Source organism: Citrus sinensis, chromosome 4, assembly GCF_022201045.2.
Source record: "Citrus sinensis cultivar Valencia sweet orange chromosome 4, DVS_A1.0, whole genome shotgun sequence".
NCBI classification, from domain to species: Eukaryota; Viridiplantae; Streptophyta; class Magnoliopsida; order Sapindales; family Rutaceae; genus Citrus; species Citrus sinensis.
The window spans coordinates 21,540,476-21,568,220 of record NC_068559.1 but is presented as its reverse complement, the minus strand read 5'-3'; the positions used below and the strand labels follow the sequence as shown (position 1 = coordinate 21,568,220).

The 27,745-nt window shown below is 30.4% G+C and overlaps 2 protein-coding genes across 5 annotated transcripts in view; both read right to left on the bottom strand.

The window, feature by feature from the left end:
* Window positions 1-7,675, bottom strand: part of LOC112498952 (alcohol dehydrogenase 1-like) — a 29,417-nt gene extending 21,742 nt beyond the window's left edge. The window contains exons 1-6 of one of the 2 annotated variants that reach the window (XM_006494869.3): window positions 7,462-7,647; window positions 7,230-7,372; window positions 7,065-7,102; window positions 6,514-6,916; window positions 6,187-6,426; window positions 5,782-5,973 (exon numbers count right to left, since the gene is read on the bottom strand). In XM_006494869.3, the coding sequence (XP_006494932.2) occupies window positions 5,782-5,973; window positions 6,187-6,426; window positions 6,514-6,916; window positions 7,065-7,102; window positions 7,230-7,372; window positions 7,462-7,492 (1,047 nt within the window). In that variant the 5' untranslated portion in view covers window positions 7,493-7,647. Of the gene's footprint in view, window positions 1-5,781; window positions 6,022-6,186; window positions 6,427-6,513; window positions 6,917-7,064; window positions 7,103-7,229; window positions 7,373-7,461 lie in introns of those variants that run through there. The other variant, XM_025094274.2, reaches the window with a different exon arrangement.
* LOC102628651 (uncharacterized) overlaps window positions 1-27,745 on the bottom strand; it is a 69,838-nt gene that overhangs the window by 25,417 nt on the left and 16,676 nt on the right. The window lies entirely within an intron of this gene.

The window sequence follows — 27,745 nt, the reverse complement described above, 5'->3', positions numbered from 1 at the left end:
AAGCCCATGCGAAGAATAATATTTTAACGCCTTCTGAATACCACCCAGCCTAGCTAAAAGACGCCTTTTCTTCCAAAATATATTACCAAACACGTCTTTATTCCACGCTGAGACTTTAGTCGTGAAAGCATTGACAGCCTCCATATAATTGACTTCTTGATTCCAAGCTTCATTAACAAACTACTTGAAACTATTATTCGTAAGCCAAACCGCTTGAAATCGAAACGGACGGTTACCCACATTCCCTAGAGCCGGATTATTGCAATTCACCATGATAGGCCTATGATCAGAGGAGAATTTAAAAAGATGGAGGACATTATAGTCTGCAAATCTCTGAACCCAATCATCATTACAAATAACTTTATCCAGTCTTTTAAGAAGGTTGTCCCTTGACCACGTAAAGCGAGGCCCATGGAAGTAAAGGTCATGCATGTAATGGGTATGGAACCAGGCCTGAAACTACTTGCAGGCACCCAATCCATTTGGAGACCCCATTTTTTTCTCTGAATCATACAAAATAATATTGAAATCGCCACCCAACAGTCAAGGACCATGCACCGAAGAGACCAAGAAATCCAGCTCACTCCACATATACTTATGGATACTTGGATTATGGCTCGCATAGATGGCAGTTATCCAAGAAATCAGATTATTATTCCTCAAGACCCTAAGATGAATGAATTGAGAATGATTCCAGATGATCTCCACCTCAAAAATATCTTTCAACAAGACCCAAATTCCTCCTGAAAACCCTTCAGCCTCCACTCTATGAGACTTATCAAAGCCACTATTTATGATAAAAACATCTGCTTTAGGACCGCTGATACGCGGTTCCATCAGGATAGCCATAGCAGGCTTGTAATTCTTAACCAAAGTAGCAAAAGTGCTACAAAAGGAGGGGGACGCAGCACCCTGAGTATTCCATTACATGGTTTGTATACACATAAAATAGATAAAAGAGGACATCAGATCTTTACTGAGAGCGCTCCAAAGACTCTGAATCAAACTCCATAGCAGAGTCAACCACAACTGACACATCTTCATCAGACAAAGAATCCTCGGTTCTGTCTACAATATGACAATTATTGGAGACTTTCACATTCATTACATGATCTACCCTCTCATTCACACCATTATCAGGAGGGTCCCCACCAGATAATTATTATTCCTCTTCGCAAGAGAAGAACTAGGGTTTTACCGAGATGAGAAAGGATCGGACGTTAAATTGGGAGGTTTAGGAAGCTTAGGGAAAGAGACAACACTGTGGTGACTAGGGTTTAAAGTTATGGGGACGTGCGTGGGAGTTGCAGATTTAGAGTAAATGTGCATACCTTGCATGGATAAGGGGGTATCATTTGGGCTACGTGCAAAGGATGCATTCAATGTTTTATTATTATTATTATTATTATTTATCAATATTTCCTTATTCAGTTAACTTTCCATAATCTTTGAGTTAACGCATTCAGTGTTTATTATTATTATTATTAATTTTTCTTACTTTAATTCTAATCAAAAGTCAAATTGAAACTTAATTTTTTTCGCCTGTGAACTTATTCTTTCATATATTAGTTATATTCTATCAACACTACCTCTACTTACGATTAAACGAAAAATAGAATGAAGGTGTCGCTGTCAAGATTTTATTTACAGTTTTGCATATTGCCATAATTATAGTTAATATTACAACCTAATGTTCTATTAATACTGTTTAGGGAATGAAATAGGGTGACCAAGATAAAGGTATTTGCTCATACATTATCGTGCTCTCCTCAAAGTAAAAGTGAGCAAATGGTTGAGCAGATCATCTCGACCAGAATAATATGTGGTGACCTCGAGCACATCACCTCGACCAGAATGTTATTGGTCACCTCGACCAGAATAATATGTGGTGACCTCGAGCACATCACCTCGATCAGGATATTATTGGTCACCTCGCCCAAAATAATATATGGTGACCTTGAGCACATCACCTCGACCAGGATGTTATTGGTCACCTCGACCAAGAAGTTACCAGGAAGCATGATTCAGTCAAAACATTTTCTCTAAAATATTAGGGATCATATTCTTAGTGGGTTGAAAATTAGTAGTTTTCTTGAGAATTCTAAGGGAGAGGATAAAAACCGTTATAGTTTCCTATAAAAACCCTAGGAAGAGGAAGGAAATATGATGCTCATTTCTCTCTGTCCCTCTCTAGGCAACTGAATCCATTGGACCTTTTTCTCTCTACCACTGGGAAATTTCTCTTTCGCTTATGATTTCTTTAAGATTAATTATTCTCAATTATTTTCCTTTAAAATTACTTAAAAGCTTTTTTGTTTAAAGCACTCATAATTAAGCCACATGAATTGTGGTATGGATTTTTCCAAGTAAGACCCAAATCGCTGACTTGAGCATCGGAGGGTTCTTGCCAGAAAAACTTTCGGCACTTTCTGACTGTTGGTTGTGCTCACAGGCTCACAGGTTATCTACTCATGGATTGTCTGCTCATTGATTGTCTGCTCATGAGTTCTCTGCTTATGGATTGTCTGCTCATAGATTGTCTGCTCATGAGTTCTCTACTCATGGATTATCTGCTTATGGGTTGTCTGCTCATGGGTTGTCTGCTCATGGCATCTGCTCATGGATCATCTACTCATGGATTGTTTGCTCATGGATTGTCTGCTCATGGGTTGTTTGCTCATGGATTTTCTGCTCATGGATTATCTGCTCATGGATTATCTGCCCATGGGTTGTCTGCTCACAGAAAATCTGGTCATGGTGCTAACTAATTAGTGGCTTTCCACCAAAAAAATTTAATGATGATGTAGGGATCTAAGATTTAACCAACTCATCCAGATTTCGGCATCAACATTTGGCGCCGTCTGTGGGAATCAGTACGAGAAGTCAATTTTTTGTCTCTATCAATTTTCATCTAGTCGAAGCAAATCAGAATGTTACAGTGCATAAATGAATGAGCTTGCTTAAACAAGGAAGCAAAAACCTTAAATGAGAGTACATTGAAGGCACATGTTTGTAAAAATCAGAATAGGTCAGAAGTTAAATTTTTATTTACAAGCAAATGTTTCATGAACATTTAATTATTTCTCTAAATCCTGCTATGTGAGATGAGGATACCTTATATTCATTAAATTGATTGTGCTCATATTAGGGCTGATGGTGTAACTTAGTTAACTTGATTTCTTGAAAGTTACTCAATATGAGAATGATTTAAGAAGGGAGAGCTAGGCTAGTGTTGAGAGGCCAATCAAAGTTTACTACTAAGGCATGCAAAGGCTCCAAAGTCTCAAAGTATGTTTTATGGTGAGACAAGAAGCCAAGCATGCCAGAATCTATTCGATCAAGCGAGGGTGAGCAGACCACCAAAGTTCTAAAAAGTTTCTAAGGCGTGCAAAGGCTCCAAAGTCTCAAAGCTTGTTTTATAGTGAGACAGGAAGCCAAGCATGCCAGGATCTGCTCGACCAAGCGAAGGCGAGCAGACCACCAAAGTTTCAAAAATTTTCTAAGGCGTGCAAAGGCTCCAAAGTCTCAAAGCCTGTTTTATGTCGAGACAAGAAGCCAAGCATGCCAGGATCTGCTCGACCAAGCGAAGGCGAGCAGACCACCAAAGTTTCCAGTCTTGATTCGTTTCACTTTCAACACTAGAAACTAGGGGACTGGTGTTTAGGGAATGAAATAGGGTGACCAAGATAAAGGTGTTTGCTCATACATTATCGTGCTCTCCTCAAAGTAAAAGTGAGCAAATAGTTGAGCAGATCATCTCGACCAGAATAATATGTGGTGAACTCGAGCACATCACATCGACCAAGATGTTGTTGGTCACCTCGACCAGAATAATATGTGGTGACCTCGAGCATATCACCTCGACCAGGATATTATTGGTCACCTCGACCAGAATAATATATGGTGACCTTGAGCACATCACCTCGACCATGATGTTATTGATCACCTCGACCAGAATAATATGTGGTGACCTCGAGCACATTACCTCGACCAGGATGTTATTGGTCACCTCGACTAGGAAGTTACCAGGAAGCACGATTCTGTCAAAACATTTTCTCCGAAATATTAGGGACCATATTCTTAGTGGGCTGAAAATTAGTAGTTTTCTTGAGAATTCTAGAGGAGAGGATAAAAACCGCTATAATTTCCTATAAAAACCCTAGAAAGGGGAAGGAAATAAGAGGCTCATTTCTCTCTTTCCCTCTCTAGGTAACTGAACCCATTGGACCTTTTTATCTCTACCACTGGAAAATTTCTCTTTCGCTTATGATTTCTTTAAGATTAATTATTCTCAATTATTTTCCTTTAAATTTACTTTAAAGTTTTTTTTGTTTAAAGCACTCATAATTAAGCCACATGAATTGTCGTATGGGTTTTTCCAAGTAAGACCCAAATCGCTGACTTGAGCGTCGGAGGGTTCTCCCCGGAAAAACTTCCGGCACCTCCTGACTGTTGGTTGTGTTCACATGCTTACAGGTTATCTGCTCATGGATTGTTTGCTCATGGATCGTCTACTCATGGATTGTCTGCTCATGAGTTCTCTGCTCATGGATCGTCTGCTCATGGGTTCTCTGCTCATGGCATCTGCTCATGGATTGTCTGCTCATGGGTTGTCTGCTCATGGATTGTCTGCTCATGGATCGTCTGCTCATGGATCGTCTGCTCATGGATTATCTGCTCGTGGGTTGTCTGCTCATAGAAAATCTGTTCATGGTGCTAACTAATCAGCGGCTTTCCACCAAACGAATTTAATGATGATGCAGGGATCTGAGATTTAACCAACTCATCCGAATTTCGGCATCAACAAATACCATTTCACATTGTCCATTATTATTATTTTTTTTCAGATTTATCATGGTAACTTTGAGTTGTTCTGATTCTTTTGCCATCAATAAGTAAAAAGTAAGCTCCTTCTACTGCAGCTCAAGGTTGCTTCGCATCTTTGATGGTTGTGACCGATATGCTAAACTGTTCGGCAGATTCCCACGCATTACGCACCTGTTCGCCACTTTAGCTACCTTTAGCTAGGAACCTCTTGTCCTTCTGCCTAGCTCTCCAAAAACAACATTCGACTTGCATGTCTTAAGCATTATGTTTTTTTTTTTTTTGTCTGAACCACGAGGTGGTCCTGAGTGGGCCCCAACTGTGGGAGACACCTTTAATCTCATGCCACAACCTAAATTAATCCCCGCTCGCACCGGGTCGGCCTATAAGGGGTAAAGTGCTGCCAAAGCGGTGACTCCATACGAGAGCGGGGTTTGAACCCCTGACCTCTCTTAAGGAGTGAGAGTGCCGAACCACTCACACCAACCAACTTTGGTTTCTTTTTAAATTGAAACTACTATAAATTATTCATCAGAGACCTCCAAGATTACACGTAAAGGAATGCCCTAAATTTATTTCATAAAAAAAAAGAAATAGTAAATAAGTGTCTTCCTTATTTTTGTATATATTCTTATATGAAGCTATGATTGACAGTTATCATATAAGAATATACAAATAGTAAATTTTAACTGGAAATATGTGTGACATATGTGTGAAACTGTAATAAAAATATGTGCGACATATTACATATACAAATAGACATATGAATTCATTATTAAAAACTTTTAACCAAAGAAGAAAGAGAAAAGAAGGCTGAAATATGTAAGAAACAAAAGAAAATGAGTTATAGCCATATTTATTGAATAAAATACAAAAAGCTTAAATCTTGATTAGGACCTTGACACAATCAGGTTGCTTCAACAGCTTAATTGCTTTGTCCAAATCTTCCAACATAACCTGATGAGTCAAAAGTTGGTCAACTTGAAGTTGCTTATTTTTGCATTTGTCAAGGATAATGGGTAACTCTGATTTTGTTTTGATCCCTCCAAAGATGGTGCCCTTCAAGTTCCTTCCTAAGGCAATCGCCGGAAAGTTCAGTGGCACTTTGGCTTCATTTGCTGCTCCAATTGCCATCACTTTTCCTTTGCCCTGTTCACCATTTCAAATATAACAACACTCCTAACATCATTCGTCATCCTGAACAGGATACATAAAAGCCAATTTGGTAATTTGTTTTAAAAAAATAGTATTTGAAATGAAACTAGTAAGAATGTGTTTGATAGCTTGTCTGAAAAATTATTAATAATAGATTTTAAGCCTGCTGGAAATGCTAATTCCTCCGGTTTTAGTAAAGAAACATACCAACTTGGTGGCTTCAAGGGATTCCGAAATTAAAGATGCAACCCCAGTGCACTCAAAGCCATAATCCACACCCGTTCCATGAGTCATTTCCTTAACCAATTCTGAAATTGATTTATTTGGTTCGTCATCAGGATTTATAAAATCTGTCATTCCAAAAGCTTCTCCCTTGTCTTTTCTGCATGGATTCTTGTCTATCCCAATTATTTTAGCTGCCCCTTGGATTCTGGCTCTATCCATAACCTGCAATTAGAAATTACAATATTTGTTAAAATTATAGTCAGGAAACTAGAGATAGGTGTTTCTCATTTTGTACATGTAGTTACACACCCCTAATCCAACAGCACCAAGGCCAAAAACAGCAACACTTGATCCTTTTTCAACTTTGAATTCCTTCCAAGCTGCACCAAATCCTGATGAGTATCCACATGAAAGGAAGCCAGCAAGTGAAAGATCTATACTTGGATCAACTTTCACAACATAATTGGCATCAACCACCATATATTCGGTCATTGTGGAGCATGTAAATATGTGATACAATTTCTGGCCTCTTATGGACATTCTTGAACTGCCATCCGGCATTAACCCATGGAAGGTGAATGGATATTTTAGGCATAGATTGGCCATCTCTGATGTGCAATTTTCACATTCTCTACATTCTCCAATAAATGTTGGAATCACAATATCTCCTTCCTTTAATTCTTTCACTTCATCACCGATACTCTCCACCATCCTCCAGTTTCATTAAAAAAAAAAAATTAATCCCTTAATTTTATGATAAGTTTGTGCAATTATGAAGAAACGGAGAAAAGAATTGGGTTGCCGTCAAATTAAACAATTCAAAAATATATACAAACATAATAAACAACGAATGTACTTACCCGACACCTTCATGACCAAGAACACGAGGGAAAAGGGGCTGAAAATAAAAATAACCAAATCAGAAATATTCATTGACTGTAAAATCAAGTAATTTATAAGAAAATAAAGTATTGAAAAAGTTATGTATTAGTCTTCATTAGTTATGCAAGTGACGTGATACTAACCAATGGGAACCCTTTGGAGGATAAGACATCAGTGTGACAAATGCTAGCATAAAGCATTTTAAATCTAACTTCTGTTGCTTTTGGAGGCTCCACCTGTATCTCTTCTACTTTCCATGGTTCTCCTTCACCCCAGCATACAACAGCTGCAGCATAATAAATTTTCAAAAAACTTATATGAAAATAACAGTTCATAACAATCTGTGAATTAATTATATTAAAACCTTTTACATACCTTTGCATGTCATGGCTGGCGATATGCTCATCTTTATTGCTGGAGACTCGTTGATTTTACAGCTTCAAAGTTCAAACTAATCGATAGAGTTAAGCTTTGAATCAGGCCTTTATATAGTGTTACGAACTCATCTTGTAAGTTAAAGTTTTTAGTATACCATGGTGTACTTTGAATTGTTTTCTTCAATTTGGATCCACTCCTAGCGAAATTCTAGAATTTCTCTTATGTATTCTAAAATAAATGCACACATCTCATAATATCATTTACTTGTATGGCTGACACGGTGTCTCTAATATATTCTAAAATTTCTCCCACTCCTAAAATATTGAATTGTGCTGATATTTTCGAACGTTTTGCCATACTTGTATTTTCGAATAATGTGCAATGAAGATTAATTACATATTATTTTTTATCCAATAACTAAGGATTAAATCACCGCTTACAAGAAAACCGGCAATGAAATCACCGCCTCCCCTCTGACTTCCTTCCCTGCATATATTACAAAGTGTAATGAAAGATAAGTACTGATAAATAGATCACTTATTTGAACAACTTATGCATAAAACAACAGAAGAAGATATAGTAAAAGTGAATATTGAAACTAGATCCCATCGAACTCTAAATTCATTGGATCAATGTACTTTTGACTTTTCATGTCAAAGCTTATTAAGGAGCATTAAATATTAATGCTCCATAACAGTGAGATTAATAAGCAATGGCCAATTATTCATTTGTCAAATTATATATCATGATCCAACATCTACCAATGCAAGTCCGCATGTTACAAAACTTAAGGTTTTAGAATAATGTGCAATGAAGATTAATTACATATTATTTTTGATCCAATAACTAAGCATCACAATTAAAGGCGGCTCAATTATATAATCGCGGCCTTGCGTGAAAATATATTGGTTAGTCTCTTAGATTTGAAGCAAAGTGAAGATGTTAATTCTGTATTGCTATGCCAATGAAAATATGATAAGTGCATATTTTTCATATATTTTGCTATTAATTTCTCCATCTTTTTCTTGTTTTGATCTTAAATATTCTAGTTATTTTAGTTAATTTTTAATTTAGTAAATTATATTTTTATTGTGTTAATTTTTATCTTAATTTTTATTTTATTTTATTATTTTAGGTGCATTCTGAGATTAAAAAGAAATTAAATCGGAACATTTAAGAAGAAATCTGCTTGAAAGAATTAGAAAGAGAAAATAATTAGAGATTTTTGGAAACCAAGAAAACCGAAGCCAACAAAATTAATTCATGCATATTCAGAAGAGTATGACCATCACGTGGAGATTAAAGAGGGAATTGAATTTAATTCAATTTGGTGGCTTCATTAATTGGAATTAAGAATCTTAAAGGGTAATTACATGTGCAAGCATTAAAGTGGCGTTGGCTTGCTCAATGGTTAATATGGGAAGCAAATTGAACAAAAAAGGAAATGGTCATATTTCATGCACGTGAATTGCCTAAGCAATTGGTAGACAAAGCATTGGAAATAAATCATTGAAATGGCATGTGCATGGAAAATTAAAGAAAGCAAATATTTTGCATGGCTTTAAATGGCAAGCACGTTATGGCATGGGCGGTTTTGGCTTTGGATTTAATTCTTTCCATGCAAGGATTTAAAAGCCGCAATCGAAGCATTATAAAAGGATCAAGCAGAAGCAACACAAAAGGGATATCCGGCAGCCACACATACAAAACAATTTGCATCTGCAAAGGAGAAGAAAAAAAATCAGCAGCCTAAGGGAATTGAAGAAAAAGGCAACCGTTTGAATTAATCTCCATGATTGGTTTTATCAATTCTCTTATTCCCAATTTAATTATGTTATGCTAGATTTTCTATTTGGTTGAAGGTGAATTCAAAACCCCAAACATGTCATATGATTAATTTTTAATTTCTATCATTTAATTTATTTAATTGATATTGTTTATGTTCTTATATAATTAATGTTTATGATTTTATTCTCGTCTTGTTTGAGTGACCAATTAGATAGAACTTGAATAAATTGTATTGCTAGATTAAAATTCTTGATCCGTAATTGTCTTGATATTAATCATTAGTAGCAGGTTGGAATCAGTGATTTCGATTGGAGAACATAACCTAGGTTAAGTAATCCGAGCTTGTGTGTTTATTGCCTAGATCAACATAATTTCTTTCTATGTTTAATGCTTCCATTATCTTAAATTTAAAGAGCTTGTTTTAAATTATTTAATGGTTAGAGATTAGGTGAAGATCTTGTTTTGCCTAACGACACACTAATGAAATATTGAAACTAATAGAGCTTGTTGTTGTCTACGGTTGATAGTTTCAATATAAATTGATGATAAAAATTGATATATTATGTGCATGTTTGGTGGTGGCAAATGATCCTTTAAGCAAATTTTTTTTATTGTTATTTCTTTCTCCTTTAATTAGAGTTTTTATTAAAAAAAATTCATAGTTTAATTTCTTTATTTCTTGCAATCTAGTGAAAAATTCAAACCCCCCCCCTTTTATTTATAATTGACATTTTCTTTAGTTAGACTAATTTATATTAATTATTTCTATTATTATTTTATTTTAAGCCATGTTTTAGAGTTGATAATAAATACAGCTAGCATAGTCTCTGTGGGATCGATCCTTACTCGCTTTGTACTAATTATTTATACTAGTAGTAAAGTTTTAAATTTAGTGCACCCTGACGACACTACCAAAATATTAATATTTTGTGAAAGAAACACTAATAATACTAAAGAGAAAAGTCCAAAAAAATACGTGGTTCAGCACTTAACTTGCATCCATGGGTATAGAAAGAGCAAATTTTCACTATCGAATAAGAATTACAATGAATTTTTTCCCCAATGTATAGCTATTTGCTAGTGCCCCTCTATACATCAAGAGTTCTCTATTTATAATACAATTTAAGTATCTCGAGTCTTTGATAACTCCTTATTCTAGTCATCTTTATCATTTAATTTAGAATTTTATTTGATGTCAATATTTATCTCATTCATAAATCGAGCTTTATCAGATGTCAATGTTTATCTTTGACATTTATCTCCTTCTTAGACTCACTGTGATTTGGGAGCTTTTAGATTCTTCTACTGGACGTAGATAATGCTTCTAATCACTAGACCCTAGATGTTGGATGCACCAGCTGGGCATATTTAATTAAACTTATCTTAGCAGTGCTATCATGCTATCATGGTCGCCTGTAGATGTGTTCTACTTATTAATCTCATGCGGCTGTACTTAACTATTAAGCTTGCATGTTTTCATGCTCTCATGTAGATGTGCTTAATTGATTTATCAAGCTTCCTACTGAGTTTACATGCCCTCATACTCTTGTGCTCTCATGTAGTTATGTGTAACTGACTTATTAAGCTTCCTACTGAGTTTGAATGCTCTTATACTTTCTTGCTCTCACGCTCTCATGTAGCTGTATTTATTTGACTTATTAAGCTTCCTGTTAGAGAGCTCTCATGTCCTCATGCTTTCACACTCTCATATAATTGTAGTTATTTGACTTATTAACCTTCACGCTATTGAGCATGGATAACTCTCTGTTCACTGTTAGACAAAGAAGAAAACCGTTCAAAAAATAAAATAAAATAAAATAACAACGTGATAGGGTCTTATATTATATATATATATAAAGCAAAAACATTATAAGTGTATAAAAACATTTGAGGCCTTTGTAGAAGTTTAGAAGGAATGTATAAGTAGTATAACATGTATCAAAGCAGTAGTCAATCAAAAGAATATTAATCCTAATAATATTTAACAGGAATTATAAGCCACTTATTACATAGAAATTATATATTTTTTAATATGTAAAAGAAATAATGATATTTTTAAGAACATAGCCAAAAGTTTTTGTGAGTGCATCATATCACATAAATAATGGGACCTTAGGGAAACACTTAAGTTGCCTAGGGATGAGTCGTTCTTAACCAGAATATTAAAAAGTTTCATACTAAATTGAACTTTTTTTCCATATTTTCTTTAGCATATGCTCTTCTTCTCCCCAAGAAATTAAAATAAGAATATCATTTCATAAAAAATTAACGTCGACCTCAATTTTGTATTTTTCAATCGGGTTCTAGATCTGGAGGATTCATACACATTTTTTATTTTTATTTTTGCATTTTAAATGTTTTGTTTATTTTTTACTATTAAAACCAAAGAGACATTGCTATGTTACATTAGCTGTAACAAACAACCACCCAAAAACTTGTTTCTTTGCACCTCCAATTATTGCTACTCAAACAATTCAGGGTTTGTGGAAAACTAGTTTTAGGTGTGCATTACCTGTTTCTTTACACCTCTAATTTTTGCACCAAAAGTTGAATTTTCGTACATTACCTGGGGAGACCAATTCAGGCATTAGTTCGCTAAAAGGCAGAATAGTGGGGTTCATTATAGAACCCACTCTTATTTAGTATCGAAGAAACTGAACACGATATGTAATGTTACAGTGTTAATTAATTATTTACCCTTTTCTTTTAATGCGATATAAGTTTATCATAAATTCTATTTGCTCTATCAAAACTATTTATTTAAATACCAGTGCTCATAATACTAAATTTTTGTAAGTTTTAAAAATTTGTAGCTTGCTTTTGATATGCTAGTCCAATACAAGTCTTCCTCGATTAATTGGCGGACAATATTGATATGGCCGACAACTATATTGACCAAATTAAATTAGGTTGGTATCGTTTGGTAGTATCTACTTAAGTTTTGTCTTTTTTCTGGAAATCAAAAGTTATGAAAAAAAAATGGTTTCGTTGAATTGCAGTTCTTGATGTTTGTTGATAAAAAAGATAACAGGTCTTGCTTGTTTCAATATTTTAAATTTGTTATAACTTTAAAGATCATATAGATATTCTAAATTTTTTTCCATCAAAATAACGTTTTTTTCCACTAATTTTTAATACTTAAGATGCGTTTGAAATTGAAGTTGGGCAACTGTAACTTAAAAGATATAACACTAAAATATTTGGTAGACACTAGCTGTTGTATTTTTCAAGTTATGTTGATTTGATTTTTCACTTATATGATGAAAAATCTATTATATCTTTAATAATTTTGTCAAAATTATTATTTAAAATTTATGTCTACTATATATTATTAACTTTTGTTTCATAATTACAACTTTTTTTTACAATAGTTATAATTTAAAAGTTTCAGTACCTCAATTTCAAACAAAACCTTAGAACATAGTTTTATTTATAACAAACTTCATTTGATTCCAAGAACCCATTAAGTTTATTGTTTGATTCAACAAATTTTTTTCTTTTAGATAAATTAACTTTGATTGATATTGATGAAGGGAAAAAAATGTGGTGGATTTTTTAAGTTAATATGAGAAGACGATGAGCTTCAAAATGCCACATCTGTGTAGATTAAGCTTAAATTCATTTTCTTTTTCCTTATAAGGTGAATTTTACAAGGATAAAGATAAATGTGGGTAATTTTAGGATTATATTGGAAACTTTATTATATTTCCTCTTTCTTTTTAAATATTTTTTGTTATCCATCTTCTTCTAACTGTGGATTCTAAATCTACTATTGTCATAAGATTGGTTGATATAAATAAATCATATGGTCCTACTATATTTCGAATTCAAATAATAATAGTATGCAATTTTGTCATATCAACTTCCATAACATTGTTTGTACAAAAAAATATTTTTGGTTGTATCATTATTCATAACGTATTAACTATGATTCCCTTAATTTTTTTGAAAGAGTATTCTCTTACTTGATCATGTTTTTATTTAATGTTTTGGCTATCTAACCATTTTTTTAAGAATTACTAAATCAATTATAAAATTCCATAAAAAGGATCTTATTCTTCGTTGATTAGAGATTTTTTTATGAAGAATACGAATCATATTTTGAAGAAGGGGAAGGGCCCTCCACCCGCAATGAATGGATATTTTTGGCATAAATTGACCATTTCCGATGTGCAAGTTTCATAATTTTTTCATTTTCCATTGTAAGTTGGAATCACAATATCTCCTTTAAATTCTTTCACTGTTGGAATCATAATATCTCGTTCTTCAAATTCATCCACTTCATAACCGACGCTCTCCACCAACCTGGAATTTCATTAAAAAAAATTCAAAATTAACCTCTTAATTTCATGATACAATTCTATAATTCTGTGCATATAAAGTGGGTTTTTAATTTGGGATTTCCTTACCATATTAAAGTCAGAAATGAACTAAAATACCAAAAAACACATATTTTAATACACTACAGGACAAAATACATTGCGATGGAGTCTATTATTTTTTGTTTGTTAGCTTATCCTTGATTTAATATGGTAAGGGATCCTTGATTGGAACATTTCTCATATATATGTGTGTGTGTACGCGCGCGCGCTAATCTGATCCAGCATCCTAGACCTTATTAAAGTCATGAAAAGCTATTAAACCGTATGGTTTAATAGTATAATACAATTACACTATTAAGTCATATGGTTTAAAAGTTTTTTTTTTTCGAACGTTAACAAAATCAAGATCTTAGATTGGAATAAATACAATGAATAAACGGAGAGGGGAATTAAGTTGCCATTAAGTTAAACAATAAACACACACACATAATTTTTTTTAAAAAAGGTAAACTTACTCAAGCTCTAGAAAATGAGGAAAAAGAGGCAGAATGATATAGGACGCGCATAAGATAGAACAAATTAGAAATTCTAGATTTTGAGTAAACAGAGTTTTGTTTACAACAAACTTCATTTGATTCCAAGAACCAGAAACTTTGTTGTTTGATTTAGCAGATTTTTTCTTTTAGGTAAAATAATTTTAATTGATATTGATGAAGGAAAAAAATATGGTGGATTTTTTAAGTTAATATGAGAAGACGATGAGCTTCAAAATGCCACAACTGTATAGATTAAGGCTAAATTCATTTTCTTTTTCCTTATAAGGTGAACTTTGCAAAAAAAAAGATAAATGTGGGCAATTTTAGAATTATATTGGAAACTTCATTACATTTAATTTTTCTTTTTAAATATTTTTGTTATCCATCTTCTTCTAACTTTGGATTCTAAATCTAATATTGTCATAAGATCGGTTCATAAAAATAAATCATACGTTCCTACTATATTTCTCATTCAAATAATATCTCATTCAAATAATAAGAATATGCAATTATGTCATATCAGCTTCTATAATATTATTTGTACAAATATTTTTGGTTGTATCATTATTCATGACATATTAACTACGATTCTCTTAATTTTTTGAAAGAGTATTCTCTTACTTGATCATGTTTTTGTTTAATGTTTTGGCTATCCAACCATGTTTTTAAGGAAGTAGTAAATCAATTATAAAATTCCATAAAAAGGATCTTATTCTTCGTTGATTAGAGATTTCTTTATGAAGAATGTGAATCAAATTTTGAAGAAGGGAAAGGGTCCTTGACCCGCAAGCTTAAGTCTAACAATGAAATTAAATAATAATAATAATTTTTTTATACACTCTCCTGACTACTAACTACACTCCCATTACTTATTTTATAAAATATAAGCTAAAATATATAAATATACTTCTTTCATCTCATTAAACCAAATAGAGCGCTACTCTTATTTTTGTACTGAATTTTTTTACAAAGCTGTGATTGATAGTTGTTATATAGACAAGGAATGCTTGTATGATAGTTATTATACGTACAAGGAATGCATGTGACATAAAATTATTAAAAGATAATAATGAGGTAAGTATTGTCTCCAATTCGATTATTAAAAGCTAACAGCAAAAGAAGAAAGAGACAAGAAGATAGAAGTATGTGTAAGAAACAAAAGCAAATGAGGCTTACAAGATTTTGATCTCAATTTTTAAAGGGTAACACCATTCAAATCCTAATAAGGACCTTGACACAATCAGGTTGCTTCAATAACTGAATTGCCTCGCCAATCTCTTCCAATTTAACATGATGGTTCAAAAGTTGATGAAGTTTAAGTTCCTTGTTCTTGCATTTGTCAAGCAGTATCGGAAGGCAGATTTTGTTTTGATCCCCCCGAAAACGGTAGCCTTCAAAGTCCGGCCACCTATACCAATTAACTTCACTTTTCCTTTTCCCCATTCGATACTTAACATTTCATTGTCTCATACTTTTCGAGTAATTTTTTTTGCACCTCACAATTTTTGTTTTACATGTCTTGTAATTAATGATAGGTTCTACTAAAAAAGTTGTATTAAAAAAATGTATAGTACACAACCAAAATTAAATTATGGGATTCAGCCCAAAAAATAAAAGATTGATAGAGTCACATTTAGAAACTTGTCAATTGTCATAGTTGTGTAATATTCTGATGCATATAATGTCACATAAATAATAAAGATTGAAAACGAATTGATGAATAAATAAATAAAGATGGCGTGAAAAAGAATTGATGAATAAATAAATGGGTAAAAGCTCGTTTAGTCCCTATATTTTGAAGTTAGTGTCCGTTTAGTCCCTATATTTTTAAAAATATCTCAAATTATCCCTACCATTAAATATTGACACTTTTGTCATTATCTTTTATTCATTTTAACTTATTTTTATAATATTGCCCTATTATAATAATTTTTTAGACATTATTAAAACTCAAAAAAATAACCCTATTATAATATGTTTTTTAGAAATTATTAAAAAGAAAAAAATAAATTACCAGTTTAACACCAAAAAATAAAATAAAAAATATATATATATTAATTTTTGTGGAACACACTCTTGAGTTAAAATATTAATTTTTCTAAAAAAATTGATAATGTAATTTTTTACGATATTAATTTTTTAGACATACGTGAGCTTCCACAAAAATTAATATATACCTTTTTTGTTTTTATTTTATTTTTGAGTTTAATTTGATAATTTAATTTTTTATTAATATCCAAAAAGAAACATTATTGTAAAAATGTAATATTGTAAAAGTAAGTTAAAAATAATAAAAAATAATGGCATAAGTGTCAATATTTAGTAGCAGGGATGTTTTGAGGTGTTTTTAAAAATACAGGGACTAAATGGACACTAACCTCATAATATGGGGACTAAACAAGCTTTTACCCTAAATAAATAAAGATGGCGGCGAAGTTAGGGCGTCAAAACCCTGAAATCAAAATTTTTGCATTGATAGAGATGATATTTACTTTCACTACATTTGAACAAAATTTTCTTCCGAGAAATTGCCTCATTTGATTTTTTTTTCGTTTTTAACAAATAAGAATCCTTTGATGATTCGAGTACTAAGATCTTAAATTTTTAAAAATTTTGTGCCACATATCTACTAATATGAGTGCATAGTTGATATGTAATTAACTTTTAGAACTTTTAGGACTAGGCATTTGTGACACAAGCTCCAGAAGCAACCTCACAAGTTAAAAATTTTATATATTGTTTGGGAAAATCTAACTTTTAAGTTATAACACTAAAGTATTTAGCTCCACTTGTTGATGTAGTTCGTAAACTAAATTAATTTTATCTCACACAAGTATGATAAAAAAAACATATAATATATTTACTATTTCTATCAAAATTATTTTCTAAAATCATATTTATCATACATTATTAACTTTGATTTCATAATTACAATTTTCATTCTATAGCAACTATAACTTTCAAAGAACAACCCCTCAATATTAAACAAGACAAAAGTTCGTGTCTTTAAAATCTTGGTAAATTCTATGTTGTCATATATGTATAGATTGTAAAAGATTTTCAAAAAAAAAATTGATTGCTTTTTGAAAAGCATTCTGATGCTATAAACGAAGATATAAAAACTGGACAATCTACGACATTATAAATTCTGAAACCAATTTGAAATATTCGAAAACGGTCGTCTGTGGTTCCTTTTGAAGTAATATTAATTTATTTGTGTTGGATCAAAATATGAAGAATCATAACCATGTTTAAGAAAATGTGTGAGGAAAGAGTAATATTTTCTTTCAATATTGTATATAGTTTACGAGACAATAATCAGGCCTATTTATATTGGAATTAAAAAATAATACAGTTATAAATACTTTGTACAAACTTGACAAGAATTTTCTTCTTTTTTTTTATGAGCAAATAAAATTATGTGGTTAGTAATTATTATATTGAAACATTATAAAGAAATAAATCTTGATCATATATAAATTAAAAAGCACACGACGTGTCAAAAGATCTTTCAAAACTCAAATAAGTTTAGATAATGAGAAGATTTATGTCACGTACAAATAAGTGTGTACAAAAATAATATGATATCAAAAGATTATTTTGGTAAAAACAATTATTTGGATAAGGGTAACTTTAGATTTTACCCTACTTAAAATGACAATTTTCAATTTATGCTTAAAGATTTTGAAAATATCAATTTATTCTTATTTACTATTACGAAAATAAAATATAAATACATCTACATGCTCCCCACTTATTTTCATGTTTTAAATGACAATAAGTAAATTAATATTTACATATTTTTAGAAGGTAAATTAAACATTATTATTAATTGGGGTTAAAAAAGATGTTTACCCCTCGAGTAAATTGTTCGACTATAGAATCGTTTGACTTTCCCCGACAGCCAGGCGATGTGTCTTCCAAAAGGATCAGGATCCTCTCCTAATCTGATCTTCATCTAAGAAAATTCTATTAATATGATTGATGGTTAATAAATTAAAAAGAAAAAGTAGTTAAATTTTAATCATCCACTAACACTAAAACACAGGTGGCACAAAATCTGTAAAAGATCAAGAATGCTCAGATCAAGAGAGGATCATAATCCCTTCCAAAATCACGTACCCAATTGCCTTTGACTAATCCTGCATGCCTAACTATAGTTAATTTCCTTAATCTGATGGTGAAGTCTCTTTCACAAATTAACCCTTCCATTTTTCTTTTGAGTGATGATACAGTCACAAACTATTGTACAAACTTATCTTATACAAATTGATGGGGCATTAATTCACAAATTAACTCTCTCATTTTTCTTTTGAGTGGTGATACAGCCACAAACTCTTGTACAAATTAACGTGACATTAATTCATTGGTTGAATGAAAATATAAAATAATAAAAATACATCATGTGGGCCAATAAATATTTAATTTAACTAATTTTACTATATCACATCAGTTTGTACAAAATAAATTTATACAAAAATTTATTGTTCAAAATTCTATTGAAACTATCTAAATCAATTCTACTAATCATAGCCTAAAATTTGAAGCTGAAACTATTCTGCCCGCAAATTAATGAAGGAGAAAGCTATTCCTCCCTTTACTCAATTACACATCTATATATATATGAGTAATGATACAGCCACAAACTCTTGTACAAACTTATTTTGTACAAACTGACGTGGCATTAATTCATTGGTTGAATGAAAATATAAATTAATAAAAACAAATCATGTGGGCCAAGTGATATTTCATTTAACCAATGAATTAATGCCACGTTAGTTTGTACAAAATAAGTTTGTACAAGAATTTGTGGCTGTATCATTATTCATATATATATATAAAGCTAAGACTTGAGAAGGTGATGTGGCATCACCATTTTGCTTCTTTGTATATTCTCTATTATCTAATAAATAAAGATTTTATTTTTTAGATTTGGTTTTTCATCTTCTCATAATTAATTTGATTGTATTTAACTCATTTAATAAATAGTAACTTTATTAATATATATCATTCCTCATCTTTTTATATTTTCTATTATCTAAAATATCTAAAATATTGGTGGATATTCTTTGTACTTTTTTTCTCTTTTTATTTAAATTCAACAATATGTAATCATTAATAATAATTAATTATAAGTCTTTTGAAATATTTATTTATTTTATTATGCTAGCAATTAAACTTTAGTGGATTAAAATACATGAATTAATTAACATAGGAAGAGAGGTTCTTTCATTTTTCCTCAACAATGCCACTAAGGCCTAATTTTAATGCCATAATCTCATATTTAATTATGCAACATTTTGTTGAGTGTCTTTGACTTCTTAAAAATTTATTATGCTATCAATTAAACTTTAGTGCCTTAAAATACATCACCTAATTAACATAGGAAGAGAGGTTCTTTTATCTTCCCTCGATCTCATCTTTTTATATTCTCTATTATCTAAAATATTGGTGGATATTCTTTGTACATATTTCTTCCTCTTTCTATTTAAATCCAACAATATGTAACCATTAATAATAATTAATTATAAGTCTTTTGAAACATTCATTTATTTTTTTATGCTAGCAATTAAACTTTAGTGGCTTAAAATACATGAATTAATTAACATAGGAAGAGAGGTTATTTCATCTTCCCTCAACAATGCCACTAGGGCCTAATTTTAATACCATAATCTCATATTTAATTATGCAACCTTTTGTTGAGTGCCTTTTGGCTTCTTCAAATTTTATTATGCTAGCAATTAAACTTTAATGCCTTAAAATACATCAACTAATTAACATAGGAAGAGAGGTTCTTTCATCTTCCCTCAACCTCATCTTTTTATATTTTCTATTATCTAAAATATCTAAAATATTAGTGGATATTCTTTGTACTTTTTTCTCTTTCTATTTAAATCCAACAATATGTAACCATTAATAATAATTAATTATAATTATTTTGATGCATTCATTTATTTTATTATGCTAGCAATTAAACTTTAGTGGCTTAAAATACATGAATTAATTAATATAGGAAGAGAGGTTCTTTCATCTTCCCTCAACAATGCCACTAGGGCCTAATTTCAATGTCATAATCATATATTTAATTATGCAACCTTTTATTGAGTGTCTTTTGGCTCCTTCAAATTTTATTATGCTAGTAATTAAACTTTAGTGGCTTAAAATACATCAATAAATTAACATAGGAAGAGAGGTTCTTTCATCTTCCATCAACAATGCCACTAGAGCCTAATTTTAATGACATAATCTCATATTTAATTATGCAACCTTTTGTTTAGAGCCTTTTGGCTTCTTCAAGCTCTATAAACACTAAATATTTAAGATTTGTTATGTTTAGGGTTTATTTATTTATTTAATCAACACCCTCTTTAGAAAACTACTTGTATTTTTATTGTTTGATTTATTTGAATTTTTGGTATTGTGTGCTTCATGGAGTACTCTTTTCTTCATGAGTTGAACAATGATAAAGATAGTTGGATGATAAGGGTTAGGCTTTGTAGGATGTGGGAGTCTACTAATACTAAAAAAAATGGAGAATTGATTAGTGTTGATATGATTTTTATTGATGAAAAGGTTGTATAAAAAATCCATTCTCCCATTGTTTTCTCTAATTTTTTTCCCAATTGTTTCACACTTAATGTAGTATGTGTTTTTTTTTTCGTAGGAAAATCTAATGCATCCAACAATCAGGAAAACTTTAGTGACAAGGTTTAAGCACATGTTGAGTGAGGGTTCTTTGTACAATGTCAAGAATTTAAAAGTTGTTTCAACTACAGGCGAGTACAGACCACTTTCAAATCAGTATAAGATTATTTTCTTGGTTATAACTTCTCTTAAAAGGTTAGAAGAAGGAACTGTTAAGATTCCGATTAATGGATTTCATTTCTTATCTCCGAATTTGATTGATTTACGTGTGAATGATAACACAATCCTCTCAGGTATTTTTTTAGTTATTAATGTTTGTTAATCTTTAAGTGTATATTAGAAATTATTAATCTTTATGTTTTAACATGTTTATGTTATTTTTCCATAATATTACAGATGTTATAAGAAGTTTATGTGGTGTGGGTGATATTGAGATCGTTGGAGCTGGTTGGAAAAAAAGAGATATAAAAATTCTAACGGATTAGTAAGTTGAATATAATCAAGAAAACTATGACTTTATATTTTTTAGTTATTTATGTTATTTTTTAGTTATTGGTTCTCTTTACATTATTAACTTTTGTTAATTTTTATGGATAGCTCGGTAACAATAAAGATTATTTTATGGGGAAAGTTAAGGGAGATGTTTGATCCAAACTTGTACAAGAAAGACGAGGGTCCTTGTATTGTGATAGTTCCTTCTACAACCATTAACATTTTCAAATGCAATGTGGCTATTTTAATATTATACACAAATTTAGATTTTGTTCAAGTTTCGTTTTACGTTACATTTGCTCTAAATAGGTGAGGTTAATTTCTCTACCACAAGTGCAAACAAAATCTACATAAATCGTCAAATAAATTATGTAGCATCATTAATTGAAAGATTTTCCACCGTCTCCAACGTTGTGCAAGTTATTGAAAGTTCGAATGTGAATAAGATTACTTTTGAGGAAGAGATGTTCCTTAACAGGATGAGCATTAAAGAACTGTTGGGGGCTGATTGGAGTTCTCAAGTGAGGTGATTTTTCTATTTTTTTTCCTTCTCATCCATTTGTGTTATTTATTCCTAAATATTCGAATGTCCTTATTATTTTTGTAAATGTTTATTGTTTAATTGTAGGAATATATTGTTACTGTGCGGGGCAAGATTAGTGAAATAGACAACTCCTTTGGATGGTACTATGTTTCCAGCAAAACATGCATAAAAAAGGTCATACCTACAAATGGTATTTATATGTGTGGCACTTGCAAAAAGGAATGTGAATATCCTCTTGTGATGTAAGAAAAATAATATTATTTTTTTAAATTGCTTATTATGTTGTTAGTTTTTCATTCTAATTCATTATTCTAATGTAGGTACAAAATACATATAAAAGTCATGGATAAAACGACAGAGACAACTTTTGTCTTATTCAATCATGTAGCTGAGAAGTTACTTGATACATCAGCCCACAAGTTGTTTAATAGACTACCTTTATATAGTAAGGATGTCCCTGCAGAAATTCAAAGCCTTTGTGGAAAAGATTTTGTTTACAAACTGAAATTGAATTATTACAATTTGAAAGAAGGACTTGAGAATTTTACTGTGTTAAAGCTTTTCACCCTTGATGAGAAATTGGAGCTAGAACAAGAATTGAAGAAGGACAAAAAGGTATTATCTACCTATGCTAGGTTCAATTTGTAGGCAATATATGTAATGTTAAAAAAAATATTTAATTGTTGTTTTTTGTAGGAAAAAAACAATATAGATCATGAAAATGTGGAAATATATGAAAGAAAGGAAGGATATTCCCAAGAAATGGTAATTTTATTTACTCTAATTTCCCAGTTGTTTTCCTTTATGATTAAAATTAGCATGTTCAGTTTACTCATAATTATAATTTCCTTGATTAAAAAATACAGGATCCTCATGATATCTTATCAAATAATTTGGAAGATTCTGTGGGAGATTTTCATGTTACTAATGCTGGTAAGAATAAAAAGAGAAAAAACCAAATTATTGATGATGATGAAGTTAGTGATGGTGGAAGTAATCAATACACAAAACATGTTTAGTGTTGTTGTTGGTCGTCTTTTTACATGTGTGTTAGTCTTTTGACCTTTTTTTTCTTTTTAGAGTGGTAATATTTAAGTGTGATATGATATGTCTTATTTTTCTGTCTATGTATGTATTTGTTTTGAACGATTGAGAGAACTTATTTTTCTTGTGTTATATTTCTTTCTTGGCATCTTGCTCCGTTCTATAGATGAATGTAGATAATAAATTGGTAGTGACAATGCAAAAAAAGACTTATCATCATCAACAAGAGTGATAGCAACAAAAAGAAACGCTAGACGCAAATAATTGGATTAATCTCTACACTTCACTTGCGATAAATTATAAATTTAATTTTTGTTACTTTAAGTTTCAGACTTTCAATCACCGAAATCTGAAAAATGAAACCCCAAAGATCTAATCCGAACGCTCAAGATTGAGATCAATAAGTTAAAAATAATAGTTATATGTATGCTTATACCACTTAACACATAATGTTTCTAATTCATGGATTGATATTGTGAATAATCTCTTGGGTAAATTTTGAATTATTCCAAATTGATTATTTTTAAATTACTTCATTATTTTTAAAAACTTCAAGTTATTTTTATTTTTGCTTAAAAAATGAGGGGAGAGAGGTAATTTACATTTTTTAAATTATTTTAATTACGAATATTTTTTAAATTATTTTCCTTACTAACATTATTTTAATATGATTAGTCTACTGAACAAATGAAACTATTCGTATTATATTTGTATTTATTGAAAATTTTTAAATTTCAATTTTTTTTAACTCTTCAGAGAAGAAACCCTCCCTAAATTCTCTATCTTCCATCACAAATAATCAATCTCCCGAAGTTTGTTGTTGATCGGCTTTATAAACTTAAAGTTTGTAATGCAAAACCGAAAATCTTTTTTTCGTTCATTTGTTGCCCTCTCTTGCTCTTTCTAACCATTTTAACCAGCCATCAACTTGGTCAAATTAAGTGACTCAAGTCCCCGCACGAGGACTTAAATGATGAAACTAATGAATTGGGCACCTGAAAACTCTGTGTTTTGCACTGTTTTTGATATATTAACGTCCAACATGTTCCTAGCCTTAAATTCCAAAGTTACCCAAAACTAATTTGGGAGGAATGTTTTACTTAATTTACATTTTAGTTGCCTAAGAAAACATTATTGTCCTACAATAATAAATAAAATAAGTGGGAACTTTGAAAATTCAAACACAAAAAAAGCTCATTTGAACTGTTGGTTTTTGACAGTTGCTGTATTCAAGAATAAAAAAGTTAAGAAAAGATGATAATGTATAAAATCTAAAAATAGCATTGAAAAAGAGCCAAAAGGAAATCTAGATAATAATAATATCAATGTCCCTATATTTTATCAAATAAGGATATTGTTTATCAATTTATATCAAATAGGCTCCTAACCGAGATTGAATAAAGATTCAATGTTGATCTAATTTTTGTGATGAATTTTATAAAGGTTTGTCGTTTGATTAATAGTTTTTAAATAACAATATAGATACAACTAAATTTTAATCATATATTATTATAAATATACACATATCAAAAAATAAATAAAAAAGATTAACACTTAATCTAGATTCAACAAAATTGGATTTTGAATGACACATATTTATAGTTTAATAATTGAAAGGTGTTTTATTAGTGATTGTAAAAGAGATTGGGACTTACTCGATGCAAATAGACAATATATGTTTATAAAACATTAAAAGGAAAAAGCAATGGATCCAATTATTATCACTCCGAAAAGAAAGCACATTGTTTCAAATCTTCACAAAATACAAAACACAAAAATGGACTGTTTATTTTTTCACGTCATAACATATAATTTAATTAATATAGGAATGAAGGTTTTTTTATCTTCCATCAACAATGCCACTACCAAGGCCTAATTTTAACGTCATAATCTCATATTTAATTATACAACATTTTGTATCTACTTTTTTATTTATAGATAAGTCTTAGAGAATAATTAATTTTCGTCTTAAATCTAATTAACATTAATTTAAAGAATTGAAACTTAAGACGGTTCCTTTAGCAAATGTTAATCGCTAACAACAAGTTTAAGATTTGTTAAGTGTTTAATTGCAACCCATTAACGGTTTTGACAATGATTGAGGTTTAACAGAAATAAAGAAAGAAATGGGGAGACGTCGTATTAAATTGGTTTTATTATCAACAACTAATTAATCATTATATCATTTTCAATTAATTAGAAAACGTTTAGACTCACGAGAGCTTGAGGTAATAGCAACATTATCGACTAATGATAGTCTTGAAGATGAGAAAGACGCAAATTGCTATAAAACACATCATTTGCGTACCAATTTCACCCAATAATTGAAAATTGACAAATTTCTCATAAAATTTAAACCTAGATAAAAGAAATAATAAGAAAACAATAGTTAGCTACCGTTAATAGAAAAATGAAAGTCGGGTAAAAGACAGAAGATTTGGTTGAGAAATCAATACTATAACAGCACTCACGTTGTTATCCATGTCTCTTAATTAATTATAAGCCTTGACTACAAGAGGTGATGTGACATCACTATTTTACATCTTCTTATATTCTCTATTATCTAATATATTGGTTGAGATTAAAAAATAATTACATTATAAAATATTAAAAATAGAATATAATTATTAGGTTACAAAAGATTACATGTCTTTTCCTCTTTCTATTTAAATTCAACAATACGTAACCATTAATAATAATTAATTATAAGTCTTGAAACATTCATTTATTTTATTATGCCAACAATTAAATTTTACTGGCTTTAAAAAACATCAATTAATTAATATAGAAAGGAAGCTTCCTTCATCTTCCCTCAACAATGCCACTAGGGCCTAATTTTAATGTCATAATTTCATATTTAATTATGCAACCTTTTGTTTAGTACTTTTTGGCTTCTTCAAATTCTATAAATATTAAGTATTTAACATTTGTGGCATCATTATTTCTCACCTCTTTATATTCTCTAATATATAATATATTAGCTTAAATTAAAAAATAATTACATTACAAATTATTAAAAATAGAAAATAAATAGAAAATGATTATTAGATTACAAAAGATTACATGTCTTTTCCAATTTCTATTTAAATTCAACAATATATAACCATTAATAATAATTAATTATAAGTCTTGAAACATTCATTTATTTTATTAAGCCAACAATTAAACTTTAGTGGCTTAAAATACATCAACTAATTAATATAGGAAGGAATTCTTTCATCTTCCCTCACAAATGCCATTACTAGGGTCTAATTTTAATGTCATAATCCCATATTTAATTATGTAACCTTTTATATTTGTTTTTTTAAAATATGATAAGCCTTAGTGAATAATTAATCTTCAATGTCAAATCTAATTAACATTAATTTAAAGAATTGAAACTTAAGACGGTTTCTTTAGCAAATGTTAAGTGCTAACAAATTTTAGATTTATTAACATCCAGGGAACTAGCTGAGAAAGTCCACTACTCTACTATTTCAATTGATCAATAATGAAAATCAAAACCCTTTGATTTTTGCCCAAACTACTTCTTCTTTTTCATATTTTCTCCGCTAAACCCAGGTAATGTTAATAAACTCAACTATATATATATATATATATATATATATATATATATATATATATATATATATATATATATTGATTTACATTTTTTTTTTCAATCCATGCTTTGAAAGCTTAGACCCGTTTAAGAATTATTAGTAGACACATGTTTTATCAGTGTCATCTTAGGATGACAAGAGGATCATATGTCTATTAATAATTATTGAATTGTCCTGACTTGGACAGTTTGGGAATGCATAATTTTTTTTAGTTCCAAGTAGGTGAAGTTTTGTTTCACGTAAAAGGAAATTTCGATAGCTGCTCCTCATGTTCTCTGGGTACATACTAGATGAATGCATAAATCTAGGTCATGTACTTGGAGAACTATGGGGATAAGCTGTCGAAATTTCTGTAAATGTGGAAGAAACTTCACCTACTAGGAACTAAAAAAAATTGTTCATTCTTGAATGGGATTTATAGGACCACCTACCATTTGTAAATGTGAAGAGAATGTTGGAAATTGGGGAAGCGAGGAGTTGAGTTGGTAAATGTAATTGGTTGTGGTTTTGCTGAGTTGAGTTGAGTTGCTAAAGAAACCATTATTGGTTGTTAACAATCACACATTCTCATCAAACATTTAGTTGAATATGTCAAACACACAGACTATCATGCTTTAATTTCTTTAGAGTATGACATGTTTGAAGTTTGATTATTGATTCCAATTAGGCTATATATATTTATATTTTGGTATTTTAGTACATATATTTCATAATTTTGTAGAAACTATTATATATTAGTGTTTAGAAAGTGTTAGATATATTCTCTGTCTAATATAATTTTAATATATTTTGTGATGAAAATAAAATACTCCAAGAGCATCCTATTGCACAGATTATTTTATAATGTTAATGTTGATGATGCAAATATATAATTCACATATATAGAGTATGGAGCGTAACTTTAGATTGTAAATTAAACAAATATTTTTATGATCAATACTAGCTACTGATGATCAAGCTTAATTAATTGTGAGCTACTGCAAATCAATTAAAAAGCTGATCACCAAGTTCAAGTTACTATGGCAGTAATATATAAGAGTGAAAGTGTTGGCTCCTGTGTTTAAAGATGTTTGAAGAATAAAACAATGTGTGGATTAATTATTTGAAAATCAATGTGTACGTAATCAAATTTTAGCATCTCAATTTCTTTGGATCAATTTAATTTGATGCCAATTTGTCAATGCGTTCTATTTGTTTATCCTTATCGAATAAGTTTACTCGATTTCATTATTATGAAAACTTAGTTTTAAACACAATATGTTGTTCTTATTTTCATTAACACCAGATTACTTTATTTTAACAGATTAC